The sequence below is a fragment of the Drosophila rhopaloa genome, unplaced genomic scaffold (assembly GCF_018152115.1).
Source record: "Drosophila rhopaloa isolate 14029-0021.01 unplaced genomic scaffold, ASM1815211v1 contig_2, whole genome shotgun sequence".
Lineage (NCBI taxonomy): Eukaryota > Metazoa > Arthropoda > Insecta > Diptera > Drosophilidae > Drosophila > Drosophila rhopaloa.
Genome location: NW_025335083.1, coordinates 24,279,038 through 24,294,119, shown reverse-complemented (window position 1 = coordinate 24,294,119; position 15,082 = coordinate 24,279,038). Strand labels below are relative to the sequence as shown.

The following is a 15,082-nucleotide window of genomic DNA, read 5'->3' as shown; positions in this document are numbered from 1 at the left end:
GAGAATCTAGCATTAGCATAATCAGAATACATTTGTTTTGGTTTTTGCATAGTTTAAGTTTTAATTTTAAAAATATGCCTTTGTCTTTTACAAAACATATCTCTACATTAAAAATATATATATATATATATGTATGTGTATATTGTATGCAGATTTATATGGTATATAATATATAGGTGTATATATTAGGTATAAACTTCTACTTGTCATATGGATTTTCACAGAAAATCTTCAACTTTTTGAGTAATGCTTTTTAATTGTTTCCTTGTGCGTGTTCCTACATCCTTAATTTTGCATCTTATTCTTTTCTCGCGCTTTCACTTTCCTCTTTGGAGAGACTGTGCAATCCTGTAGTTACTTTGTTGAGCATTATGCAATATGGAAGATTCTTTGTTACGCTCACTGAGCCCTCCGGCTGCACCATCGCAGTTTACTTTGATCTGTGCTCGCGGATCTCCTCGCTTCGAACAAGCTTTGACACAAGGCAAAAAGCAACAACAACTAACTAATTGTTAACAACAATCTCTACACGATTACACGGGCTGTTTAGTGTGTGTTATACAAAAACGACGTTAGACATTTGCTACATCATTATAAATTCACTATTTGTTCACGATTCTTTCTGGCTAATATCACCGTTATCACTGCAATGCCTAAACTCGGCTTAAGTCTAAGCAGAAAGAAGTCTTTTCCTGGATAGAATAGGTCTTGTGTGCAAACAAAATGGTGCCATTAAAAAGTAAACAAAGGAACTAACTTAACTGCTAAGAATTTGCATAGTCACACAACGAACGAAACGAAAACGAAACCAGTGAAATCATAAAACGAAAGAAAATTGTGAAAAAAAAAACAAAGAGACTCAACACTGCACAACAATAAAAACTAACAACTAAAAAGCTTAGCAATAAGGCCCTAAATTACGGGTGAGAGACTGTGTGTTTTTGTGTGGAGGTGGAGCTGTATCTGCTACAGCTTTCAGCTGTCTGCTATCCGGATGAATGGAGCTGTGGCTGTGTGCGGAGGTGTGGCTGATGTGGAGGCGTGTTTTGCAGTCTGGCTGTCGAAGGAACTGTGTGCGGTGGACCGCGCTCTAAATGCGACCGCTTTTGCTCGCCGTCGACGTGGACAGCTGTTCCAGGCGAGAGCACAGCTCCTGGGCCAAACGCAGTTGATTCGCGGCGGCGGCGGCACACGAGGTGGCGGCTCCAGAGGCTCCTCCAACGGGCATCTGGACTCCGGCCAAGACTTCCGGATAACTTATGCACACGCCCACCCAGCGAGCTTGACTGCAGGCATGGGACTGTAAGGAAATAAAAGGAAATGTTTAGTTGGGTACACAGATATGAAAGAACTTTGTTGAATTTGTATAGCTCGAACTTAAGGCGCAGTACTATTTTATTTTCTAAGAAACATTTGTTTAAAGAACCTACCAAAAGTTCTCTGTTCTCAAAAAAATAACCTCAATTTTAGTTCCCGGCTTTCAATGTTTATTTGTGTTGACTTATCAACAATGTATAAAGGTGTCAACCGAAGCTGTTATGTATATTAAGCTTTGTCAATTATTATCGGTTTCATTTTTTGTACTCGCAAGAAATTAGTATCCATCAAAATGGGACTAATAGAAAGACTCGGCAAAGCAAACAATTAATTTGAGATAAAGAAATTTCAGTTTGACGAGTGACAATCCAGGAAATTAGGTTTTAGTTCGAGTTATGGAAAATTCGACAAGGGGAGCTTGCACTCGGAGAAGTCAACTCACCATGGCGAAGTCACGTTTCCATTGCACACCGCACTGGCCGTCGCAGAGGGGACAGGGACGCTCCAGGCTGTAGCCACCGCACTCGCTGCAGTCGAGGGACACATGGTCATCCGTCCAGGAGACGCCGCAGGTGAAGCAGGAGCCCATGTGCTGGCGCAGCTCCTCGATGGTCAGCACGTTGTCCATGCTGATCTCCAGGGGACTTCCCACCAGATCTGGCAGCGAGGCAGACAGACCCAGATTATGATGCCTGCAAGAGATTAAAAACGAAGCGGGGAATTCTCGATTAGTAATCATGACAAATTGTGGCGGGCGTCGGTTAACCGTGACCTTGCCAAGTGGTTGGCGGCATGCGCTGGCGTGATTATGATAATGAGCTGCGTGCCGGCAGGCAACGCGGGATGGGTTTAGGGTGCTGTGGGAGTGTAGCCGGGGATGGGGACGAGGGCAATGATTGGCGACTGTACTGCGACGACTCTACGGCGAGACTTTCGCCCGATCATGTGAGCGATGGCGACGGGCTTTTGTTGCTTTTGTGCGGCCCCAAAAAGCGAAATGATAATGATACGAACGCGAATATATACAAATATATATATATTGCTGGTTGTATACAAACACAGACGGACGCTGAGCTGTTGAGCTCTGAAGGTGCTGGCCCCCTTCATTAATGGGCCAAAGTCGTGGCCAAATTGCAGGTGTGGTTGTCTATGGTATTGAGTTGTATTGTATCGACTGGAATTGCGGTTGTGTACTCTGCACCCTGGCCCATTCCATTCGCCGCTCGATAAGATTGCTAAAATCATGAATGAGACACCCAACTCACGCCCCTTTCGTATCCCCCTGAATCAACCCTGACATTGTTTACACCGAAATTTGGCAAATACAAAACGGAAACGAATCGTATCACTTCCAGCTAAATGAATCATGTGTGCGGGATCTATAGATGGGCATCTAAATTTGAATACTTACGACAACGGACTGCAGATGTCGGCGATTTGGGGACCGTGAACACTGGCGATCGACATATTGGCTGTTGATGGCACTGCAAAGAGGAGGAAAAGCATAAAGTCAGTTAAAGTTCATCAAAAGTTACAAGGCAACAGGGTTCAATGCTGGCCAGGTAAATGCTTGCAAGCGAAGGTAAACAAGCTTGTTGTACAGGTGCGTGACTCAAATGTCAGAGCTCGACTGTACCTAGCTTCTGGTACCACAGAAGATCATTCAAATGCGATCGATATAGACATACTTGTATATATCATTTTCCAGCAGCAACTCGGACGACATTCTTGGCTAAAATTAACAACTATTTGTGGGGAGACTGAAGGTGGAGTGCGCGGTCCACGAACCGCTGAAATCCGGTTGAAAGCACCATAAACACACCGAGGCCGCCGATCAGAGTGATCAGTGCGTCATCTCTGTGTAGTTTCAATTGTTTAGGGGACGGACAATTAAAAACTTTAATGTGCGAATTATTTGGAATTGGAAGCGGAACGTTAATTGCTTGTGTCTCCATGGGGGAATACTGCCTACAAGGTATACTATATACTATATTTATACGACCTGTCTACATTGTCGCCACGATTTTGGCAAAGTTGCCAAAATCTTTGTTGGCGAGGCACATGATTGCCGCAGCGTCTGCTGGCCTGGCATCATAATAAATAAATAAGATTTCTGCGTTGTTATGCGGTCAGTCGTTGGACGTTCTATATTTAGCTGGATCGTATCGAGAAAGTATAATCATGAGACGTGCCCGAAATAAACATAAAAGCGAACAACATGCAGTATAGTCTGGGCTGTGGTTTGGATCTCAGCTAGCTGCAATTTGGTTTGAATGCTGACTACTGGGGGCAATTTTCAACAACGGCAACGGCGCAAAAACGAAATTGCTGTAATTTATCCGAGCATATTGTGCCGCACACACAACTAGTTGCATTTAATTTGATTTTATTTATTTATAGAAGGGCACACACACAGTCGCACAAAATCGGAGGGACACAGACGAGGCGCTTAATTTTTTGTTCAGTTATTTTAGGCACGGAAATACTTACATTTGTTGTGTTATTTACGGCAACAGTTGTTTTTCTTTTATTTTTTCAGCGCTATTAATAAATCCAAATTGGGATTTCTGTGTTGTTTTATTTGATTTGTTGTTGCAGTTGTTGTTGCAGTATTGGTAATTGTAGTTGGCCTTGCGTAAGCCAGAAAATCAAATTACTTTTTTTATAATTGCCTGGATATTAACATTAACCGTTGGCAATTGTTTTTATATTGTTTGCAACTTTTCACACGCGATGCGAGACAGTTAGCTCATGAAAATGCAATTTGCAGTAATAATAATGTATATCTGAATGCAATTGTTTGACAGCGACTACAGCGCACTTTTATAGTTGGACTGGGAAGCGAAACTGAACTGAGTTGCTGGGAACTGAATGGATTTTCACCAGATTCGAATAGTTTTCTCCAGAGCCGAAAGACCAAAAGTGGGCTAGCACGTCGAACCGCGAAACTCAAATGAACGGCGCTCGCTGAAATCGCCCCGCTTTTATAGGCGATCGAGGCAGCGAGAGCGGGAGCCAGTTGGCGGAGAGATTGCGAGTGGGAGAGCGGGCGAGTGATATTGCTTGCCTCGGATGACAAAGCAAAGCTAACGAACTGCGGAAAAAAAAACAAAACAGAACTCGAGTGGCGTGCAAAACTCGTAATAAACATTAACGGGGGGTAAAAACACAAGCGAAATGCCAAAACAAAGTCAGATGCTGACCAAATTAGCGGTAGTTGGCAACAGGAGCGGTTCTCTCGGTGAACCCAAGAGAACGAGAGATAACAAAACAAAACAATCTGAGAAATAACGAGTGTCCCGACCATAAGATACCCGTTACTCGTTGTCCGGCTACAAAATATGTAGCCTATCTTCTGGCATTATTTGTCATTCGCAACCACATATTAAGGAAGTTACCATCCTTAAAAATTATTAGATATTTTTAATTCAAACCTATTAAAAGTATGCAAGTGTCAAAGATCCCGATCTACATTATTTTGTGGCACCCATTGCAAACGATTTTTCAAACACAACATACCCTATCCACTATAATGTAATGGGTGTCAAAGCAGATAACGAGAAATCGTGAGAGAGCACATTTAACGGTCAAGCGCAGCGGGCGGGCACCCTTACACCCATACTTGTGCCGCTTATACCTCCTCCATACGCCCCATCTGCCGGTCAGTACGTATACGACACATTGACCGGACGGACACTATAGTACAACGACTAGGTGTAATCGCCCGCGGTTATTGACGCATGTCCAAGAAGACGGCAAAACAAGATGCCCCCTGGCAACCGTCAGAAGAATCGACGTTCGCCTTTCATTTGAATAACAAATCATTTTGCGCTATGACAGGTAGAGCGCCAGGCAAGGACAGGGACGGTTACGGGTTCGGATTCGGGTTCGGGTCCGTGTCCGTGAAAACGGCGGCAGGTGAAACACCAGAGTGAATGGGCTGAATGCAAAGGACAGGCGACAGTGGGAGGTAGCCGAAAATTAGATCCCCGGAAAATGGGCAGGTAGAAAGCATCCCTAATTAGTAGATCCGCAAAACCAACGGAAATTTCCATTAGAGGGTGTTTTTCTGCTAATTACAATGGTGTCATCGGAAAAATAACATGTTATTTAAACAATATTTAATGCATTTTTAAATAATAATAAATATCTCAAATAAAACGAATTCAAAACATTATTTAAGAATGAATCGATCATTCTGTGTAATTTTCCTTATTAACTATCTTAAATTGATTGCAATTTTTCATACTTGTATTTGTGCTCGTTAAAATAGATATTAAATCATCTCAAGAAGACAAGCTGAATGAAATATTTTTGCTCTGCGAATACTTCCCCACCATAAATACACATAAACGTTAACACACACACACCACTTTTCGCTTATCAATCTACCAGTAATCTTATCAGCAAAGTCTGCCCCCTTTTCCTCCTTCATTTCAGCAATGCGCGTGTCTCTGCAGCAAAATGTAGGAAAGTAAGTGTAATGGTGAAACCCATTCGGTATGTATAATATGAAGACGAGGTGACTCCCGGGGCTGTCATCCCGCCGGAATGGAATTTTTAGCTAGCGTTAGCATGTTAATAGGAAAAAAGTTGGCAAAGTGCAGCTAGACCCAGCTTAACTTATGCATTTGAGCCGAGATCCAAGGCGCGCGCGTCGTATCGAAGGCGTTTCGAATTACGCCAGCCCAACGAAAAGGGAGCAGGGCGACCAAAGTCAAAATCCAAAACCAGAGACGAACCAAAGCCAAATCCAAGCGACCCTCGCCAAATTAATGCAATTCAGCGTCAGAGGCGACGGTCAACCGACTACACACATCGGTCAGTCGCACACAACCGCATAAACTTGGGAACAACCTATAGTATAAACAATTAATGTTTATTTAGAAAGCAAGAACGAAACCCTCAAGATCCGGGCACGCTTTTCACTGGCATTCAACTTTTGTCGAGGCGCAGTTTCTTACTTCTGTGCACGGAGAAAAATATAATCAGATATAAACTGAATAAATTGATACTAATTTATACTAACACACAATCTGTATTATGTTCTCAGTTTCAACCAAACTAATTCTTAATAATTGAAAACTTTCTATAAGATTTGTTCCTAAACTCGAACACTATGAAAGTGTTTTTATGCGCAGAACGACTCTGGAGTTACGGGTATTCAATATGAGATCCAAAAAACCAATATATTAAATTGATGACTGCTATTACCTGGTGTATTAAATGGTATAATATTGGGTGGCACTTTAGTTTTCAGTGTGGAGATGAAATCGGGGGACCATTGTCATCGGAGAAGGTCGCACGGCAATTGCCTGAGAAGCTCACACAAAAGAGACAGTCTCACCTCAACGGATATTGCGTCAGACAACGTGAGGATATTAGTCCGAAAATAACAATATTTAAACAATATTTTGCAAACCTTTTAAAAACTTATTAAGTGCCCCGCACTCATGTGTGTGTATTTTTATACTCTTCCTCGAAAGCCAATCCAACTGCAAATTGGTTTATATCGATTTCGCCTTATAAATATCCAGTATTTTGCACCGACATATTTTTTTTAAGAAGCCCATACGAATATACAAGTATATACAATTATATTTCACAAGCGGATGATCTAGAGTAACATTTGTCCGTTATTTTTTATCTTATCGCTTGATTTATACGCCAACAAAGGTGCAATCAACATTTCAATATATTGGATATCGTAAATATAAGTTTATAGAGGGCTATTGCTAAAATATTTATTATTTGACATTTTTAAACAGATATTATTTGACGCACGGCAATATACCTGATTATTATTTTCCTAAATGCGCATAGAATTCAATAGAAATTCCTATCTATAAAATGTACTATTGTTTATATTTTTAAACCTAATTAAATTTGTAAATTATTTAAACTGTCCTACGCTTGTGTTTTTTAGTTGGCAAAAATTGATTTAATAGACATAAGTCAACACCCCGACTTAAAAGCGCATTTAACTAGCGTTCAGCTTCTCAAAGGTTCTAAATTTGTTCTATGATAGGTTGTTGTATTTTTAGATCATTGCCTATTGTGCTCCTCCTACATTAACGTTTTTCTATTTAATCTGTTTAAAAATTAATATCAAGAAAATGTTTTTGCTTTAAACTAAAATTAAATATAGTTTAGAACTGTGTTACTACGCCTGCTGTTATCAATACAGCTCAAAGACATTATTTACCCAGCCCGAACAGGGTATTGCAATTGCACATATGCCATAACTATAGTTTCTGTTTGCCAAGATAGCCCCTTGGAATCATGCATAACCACAGTACTCAAGTGCTGCTTGAAGACATGCGCTTCCTCTTTTGGATTTGGCCTGGCCGCGAGTCTCTAGCTTCGCTTTGAGCTCTGTTTTTGAACAGTTTGCTTCGCAGCTACGCAAACAAAGCTGCTCCTGAATGTAGCTGTTAATTATTGTTATGGGTGGACGTTGTGACTGGTGTGTAAACACACAGCACACATGCGGATGGATCCGTGACAGCCAAATGCAAAAACAAAGGCGTCCACGGCTTGACGTCAATTGCAAGTGGGAAATCAGGAACCCAGCCCCGAAAAGATAGCGGCAGAAGCGCGGCTTTGTTTTGCTTTTGATTTTGAATATCGAACACCGTGATCTGGAGTTGTGGGCGGCTGATTCATTAAGTTATGGGGAATCTACGACTCTTGCTTTTTTTTTGGCCAGTCAGCGCCGCACGTTGATCATTAAATTCATCTTCGGTCAGAGCGTTGCTTCCATCATCACATGCTGATGCTAATGAGTTCGCTCGAATGCGACAAACCCGTTCCATGGGATTCCCTCGCCCCGAGATGCGAGAGTAAACAAACAGAAATCGGAATTCCAACCTGCGGCTGTACTATGAAAACCGTTTACTTAATTAATGGGGGAAAAGTACCCACACGAATATCGTGGTAAACTGCCAAAACGGGGCGTGACTCCGTCTGGGCATAATCCAACGAAAGTGGCTATGGGTTCTATAATCGCAGGCCAGATGAGTGCACTTAGCATTCGACTCTATCCCCACCATCACCCCACTCGATCCAACGTCGATCGGAAAGATTTACGATCCCATCTCGCCGGCCGCCAGACGAAACTGTTGACAAGGGCAATTAGAATGCCGACGAACGACCCTGACCTTTGGCCCCCATTGGGCATACTAATTTCCATGGGTTTTGTAAGTCTTCCACGTAATTCATTTGCATACCGTGACAGATAAAGCGATCATGTCAATGAGAAATGGGAAAATCTCCTATAAATAGGTCTATGACATGTTATCTCACGGCATCGTTTGCAATTTATAAATACTAATACATAATATATATCTTGTTGTTTGAGAACGGCGATGACTGATACTGGCTGCGAAGTCATTGCGACCCTGTCCATGACTGAAAACCCCCAAGAAGGTGGGTCTCATTGAGCTCTGGTTTAAGTGACCCTGGCCCTGGAAATGTGTAATTCACCCAAAGAAATGGAGCTGCATTCCTCAATGAATCTGACGATGAGTTATTGCCGGACTACCTTTATTAGCAGTCTCCATTATTGAGTATACTGTTTTTTTTGTCCTCTTTTGAATTTAAATTGAGGGGTTTTCCTCAATGTATAACATTATCTAAATGGTAAAAACCCCTTATTGCTATCATAAATAAATATTTTTTATATTTGAAGGGAGGGCATTAGCGTATTCTTCCAAATTATCTATATTGGGAAAACGTATTTCCTATATTTAAAAATAGAACGTGTTCTATTCAGGTTTAATGACGCCTTTTTAATATTTATAGATCTCGTTTCATTTTCTCTGAACAGTCTCGCGATTTATAAACACGATTCGTACGTAACCTTCACTAGACTAGACGGCAATGATGTGTGATAAAACACCTTAGCTGATTAGATCAAAGGACAATACGTAAGAATAATAGGGTAGGTTCTAGGAACAAAGTATCACAAAGATAATATTTTACCTTGAACTATTTCGTTAGCAATGCTTTTATCTTGTAATTCCTATGTAAGTTATTATAACTAGATAAATGCCAAGAGCTTTCTCAATAAAAACTCATTAAACAATTTATTGATTAAAACAATAATACAAAAAAACATTATCGCTATCATATTGGTTTATTGACTCCGTCACTTCAAATTATAATAATTGGAATCCCCGACAATACGCAGAGTTTTTTTTATGCGTTTCACTAATTGGGAGAATGCAGTTCCATTTAAGATTCTCTCCACAATTCAACAATGAACAAAACAGCAATAAAATATAAAATTGTGTTTTTTAAGAAAATTAAAAACCTTAGTAGTGTTGTTTATTTTGAACAGTTTTTAATTCCCTGTAATAAACACCCCTAAGCTGTTTTAATCAGAAACCCCAAGTCATACATTGTCCCACTGAATACACAAACCACAGATCACATATGTAACATATGATATTTAATGACGGACTAAAATTACTGGGAAGCGATATAAAACCAATTAAAAATCGTTGTTTATATTATGTTCCCTATGTTATATACCATTTCTCCCTAAAACCACAATATCTAATTGGTTATAATTTCAGACAGAGTTCAGTTAGTGGAAATAAATAGAACAACCTAGAAACATTTTGATGTTTTTTTATTTTGTTTTGTGAACTACTTAGCTAAACCAAGGGGATCATTATAAAAACAATGCCCGGAACTATCCTCAAGTGGATTAAAATTCACAAACAAAACCCGGCACATTGAACAATAGTTCAAGCTACTATTTGCAACGCAATCGCGCGAATAAGGCGCAAAATCGATTTTTGCAAAAATCCCAACCGCAGTCAAAGTGCGCAATGCCCAATCGAAAAACTAGAACACACCGGAGCGGGAAATAGAATGCCCCCAAGAGGAAGGGAAAGGTCTGCGGTTTCGTTTGGCGCGCGACAATTAACACTTGTGGAAATCTGGAGAACACTTAATTAGCAATTTGAATAATGCAACAAATTGTTAATTACACGTGACACGTGAGATTTCCACAGGGTATGGTGGTCGCAGATGTTGCGGCTCACACGCTCAAAGATTCCCCACAGATTGGGTTCAGTTCAATCTGGTTTCGCTTTTAATTTGCTCAATGAATTCATGAAGTTCGAATATTAGACTTTCGCTATGGACAATATTTAATTAGTTTTTAGCATGTACATGGCTAACAAACAAACGGGTTTCGTGAATTGACAAAGGTTCTACATTTGCTCATTTGATAACGATCTTGGAATTCAACTAAGGAACTGTTCAGTTTGATCTGGTTTGGGCCTTTAATTTTTTCAGACAAGTCATTTCGAAATGAGAGCATGGGAATAGCCACAAATTAATAAATTGACAAAAAGAAACTAGTTTTATAATGTGAAATAATAGCCAAGTTATACGACTTAAAAGCGAATGGAGTGCTGATCATAAGAAATTATTATAGTGTAGCGCTTCTAGAAGTTATAGTTTAATTAAGCAAAAACATTATCAGCTTACAGTTTTCCTCTTAAATGGGGTTTTAATTAATTAAATACCTATTCCCGCAGTTCTACAGAACATCAGATTAGTATTTCTCCAAAGAAGATTGTCGCTGACTACAGTCTCTTATCTTTGGGGTTTAAATGTTTTTGCGCTTTGGAAAGTAGATTTTTATGTAATTTTCGGTTGTAAAATAAAAGTTTGTTATTTGATTTAGGAAAACATTGGCTTATTATCTTTGAGTTACATTATAGCCAATGAAAAATGCAATAAACTCAAAGGTTGTATTCCGCACTTAAGATCCCAGGTGCCAGCCTTCCACCCTTTAGATTCCAATCTTTATGACGGCTACCGTTTGTGATGCAAATGTCTGGACTTTACAACAAGTTCGGGGGGTAATTTTAGTCAATAAAGTGGCGCGAGCGACTAACTGACGTCGCTAGATCTGCCAACGTCGTCATCAGCATCGTTGACTGAATACTATATGGCACTACGGCAGCCGCATCCACATCATGGTTGGCTTCTCTGCGAGATTTGCGTCGCACGGAACGTTTGCCCAGTGTAAACATATACACAACCGGTACCGGTTTGAACCGATTACGACTGCCGTAGTGGCCGGCAAGGGTTCTATCTATATGCTCGCTTGTGTGTGCTAAAATTGTAAATTAATAAAAAGAACGAAGCCAGCACAATGAATGAATGAACGGGCGGAATTCGAATTGAAATCAATCCTCGACACACGGACACACCCAACGATCGATCGATCGGTCGGGCCTCTCCAAGTCGAGTGGTGGTACCGCATTAGAGGGGTTTAGAACTGTACAGAACAAGAAAATAGATGTAACTATAGATTAGTTTTCTGTTGCCATCTTGGTTTTTTTTATATTTCTTTACACATTCTTTTCACTTATCAATTTGTTCTAAATTCTAGTAAGTGGGTTTGTATATTCTTCTGTACTCCTTAATAAACATGCTAAATCATTGTGAGTTATTAAAATAACATTTCTATAAACTTTACTATTTAAAGCTATCGTTTTGTTATGGAACTCAAACTTTTTTCAGATGAAATCGAACAAGATCCCGTATAAATATGTATAACTATTTTCAAAGTATAAATTTATTGACCAAAATCATTACTCATGGTTCCTGGAAGTAAACCCAATTGTGTGACACACTTTGGCGATCTTTTCTCCATGTGTTTGGATTATACCCGGGAACTGGCAGTCAGTCAGCCTCGAACCGGTTGCGACCCAAGTGAATCGGTTGAGGGCCATCTCGAGCCGCCTCTAACTGGTGGCCAGACCACAAAGCCCGACGCCAGATCCCGCTCAGAAGTCAAAGCTCGCAGATCAGATTGCATTTGGGCACTTTCCATCACGCCGTCGCCGGCAAGACATATGTTCGTACCCGTACCCGTACCTGTGCCGGCCAGCACACTTCCACTCCATTGCCGGGCTATCGGCTTTCGTCTTTCGGCTTTCGGCGGAGATTGGAGAACCAGAGGCGGGGCTGCTGCGCAATTTCAGGCGGCGGTAACGGACGAGACTTATCAACAGAGACGCTCGAGTCGACAAATTGAACAAAACCGCGAACGGACTGCGCGTGGCGTTTCGTTCTATAATGAGCATGGGAACATAAAAGCACAGACAGTGGGCCGAGGTGGCCGGGGGCATTGCGAAATCGAAAACCGTTTTATTTTTAAAAATTGCCATTACGTTTGTCGTTTTAATAAGCATTTTATGCAAGCAAAACGCTTATGCAAGCGCACATGCGAGCTGCCAATGGATTCTACAGACGCTTCCCACCGCTTAAAAAATTCGAATTAATGTTATATAAGGAATAGCCGAGTCTAGACAACGGATGACTCAAGCCGTACACGAGATAAGCACAAGAGCGATCAGTTAAGATAATAAAATTGCACGACATCCATCATGATAAGTTGTATAAGTACGGCATGAGTATTCAGGAGAAAGATCAAATCTAATGTGAGTGAGTCACGATGATAAAGCTAGCTAAAGTCCTATAAATAGCTCGGATAAATCGTTTTCAACTGGCTTGATTGACTGGAAATTCTCTGATTCATTTAAAATCTTACAACACAAACGTGAACTGAAACTGTGTAACTTTGGCAGACGAAGCTGATTGCAAATAGTCTGATGCAATATGCTAATCATTCGCAAATATGCGAGCTAAGCTGAACAGTTTGTAAGGGGCAAACGTTCGAATGCTGCTTTAACTTTCTCTTCCTTCAAGCTGAAAATGTAGTCCCTCAAATATGTATAAGAAATACAAATTTTAGTTGGGGTAGTTAAAGTACAGTTAAAAGCTAAATACAATAAAATAATGTAATTAAAAAGCAGTCATATCATGAGAACATAAAATCCAAACAAAGTAGTTCCACCAGTTGACAGAAAAGTTTTCCTTTCTATAACTGGCCCACTTAAGACCGGAAAAGGGACATAGTTTGCAACACTCATGGTTGGTTCACACGCAATATTCATCGGTGGCTTGTTTACCCCGACTCCATAAGCCCTACTCCGTAGAAGCCTTTGACGAGCGACACGTGCCGAGCCGCTTAAACAAATTGCATGCAAAAACAGCTCACGCTAGCCATAAACAGCCACTGTTATTGTTGACCGAAAATTGAGAAAAATTCCACTCACTTTGTTGGGCCATCGGACATATTTGCACACTCTTTTGGCACCCATTTCTCTGCCGGTGAGTCGGAGGAGAAGCATGATCGATCGCAGAGACCGGCCCGCTTCGATCCGGAGTCACATGACAAACGCGTGAGTTAGCCCGCTGAATTCTGGGTGACAAGCGAAACGTGTGAATAGGCGGCTCGCACGACTTGGTTGTTTGGCTAATCAGATCGCAGATAAACGGACGGGCAAAACAATTAACCAAGAGAGCGTACACCCACATCCATTGGACACAGTTTCAAAAGGTTATTGATGGATCGCCCAATTGCGAGGGATATACGTTCTAAAAACAGCACGGAATTCGCCTAATTTTAAATGGAACTCTTTTGGGAAGACAGAGTGTGTTTATTCCTGTATTGTATAATTGATGGCCCTTGTTTATATACGGCCATTATCAACGGCACTCGAAGATAAAGCCGAAGTATTGGCATTAATAAAAGTGTACGGCAGTTTCCGCCCGATCAGACAAAAGCCGGGACTCAAAAGACTGGGAAAACCGAAGCGCGATAAGCCACTGCAGCTGGTACAAAGGTGCGAAGCGTTTTCCGCCTCTTAATTGGAGGGGTTCTCCACGGCTAATCGTAAATAACATAGATTACTTCTGATGTCTAGACTATAAATATAATCGGTGGGGCTAATTATATGCCTTCATATGTAGTCACCTATGAAGTTCATCTTGTCGGCGGCCAGATTACAAAAGTCGGGATCATCCACATCGAAGATGATGCCATCCTCCCACTCGGTGACAATATGGGATGAGCCGATGGCCACGCCGGAAACGGATACGGAAGTGGAGGAGCGGGCATTATGTTGTTGTTGTTGTTGCACCAAGGAGTTGTTGTTGTTGCTGCTGCTGCTGGCGGAGATGTGGTTGTTGTTGCTGCCCGTTTTCATCTGTTTTGGGAAAAGTATAGAGACGCAATTATAGAAGGGTTTCGGATTATATATGCATACGTGCTGCTATGCAAATAGCAAACTACACACGTGGCTCAAAGTGCCATTTGTGGTGATTAACGAGGTTAATGGATAAACCCGATAAAAAGGGGATTTTCGAAATAACTAAGGGAAGGAAGTAGGGTCAGGATTCCAGCTGTTGCACACTCACACAAACACACCTCATATTTTGCAACACCTTAAATGCAATATGCAAAATCAATAGATGCAAGATGCATTTTATTTGGGTGAAGGCTATTTGTGCATTTGTATATGAGAATGTGCAACTGCATTCGCTTAATGTTGTTATTTTTGTTATTGCCTTTGCATTTGCAAATTTTGTTTGGCCCCCAAGTGCATGTGTGTTTGTTTGAAAAGATATCTAATGGATATTACCTGTATTACCCCACCAGTTTTACTCACTTTTAACTAATCCAGCACCCTCAGTTGACCAGCACAAATGTATATTGCCAAATTTAAGCCCCAACGGCTGGATTTTAAGTTTAATTTGGATAAAATTACTGCAAAACAAAACTTTGCTTGCTAAATCGCTGGCAACTAGAGGTGGCCAACTATCGATTTCGGCAGTTGGCAACACTAATCGATAAGATGCCGGGACGTTAAATAGTTTAAAATTGTATAAC

The 15,082-nt window shown here is 40.9% G+C and overlaps 1 protein-coding gene across 2 annotated transcripts; it reads right to left on the bottom strand.

Annotated features, from left to right (window-relative positions):
- Positions 1–49: 49 nt before the first annotated feature.
- Positions 50–15,008, bottom strand: LOC108052661 (protein pinocchio). 2 transcript variants are annotated; one of them, XM_044459724.1, is made up of 5 exons: positions 14,862–15,008; positions 14,168–14,399; positions 2,729–2,801; positions 1,760–2,009; positions 50–1,300 (listed from the first exon to the last, which is right to left on the bottom strand). In XM_044459724.1, exons 2-5 carry the CDS (start codon positions 14,397–14,399, stop codon positions 1,091–1,093), a joined length of 765 nt encoding a protein of 254 aa, XP_044315659.1. In that variant the 5' UTR covers positions 14,862–15,008; the 3' UTR covers positions 50–1,090. The 2 variants fall into 2 exon arrangements, with proteins under 2 accessions (XP_044315659.1, XP_016990593.1); XM_017135104.2 differs by lacking the exons at positions 14,168–14,399; positions 14,862–15,008 and adding an exon at positions 3,808–4,283 and having other exon boundaries at positions 52–1,300.
- Positions 15,009–15,082: the final 74 nt, after the last annotated feature.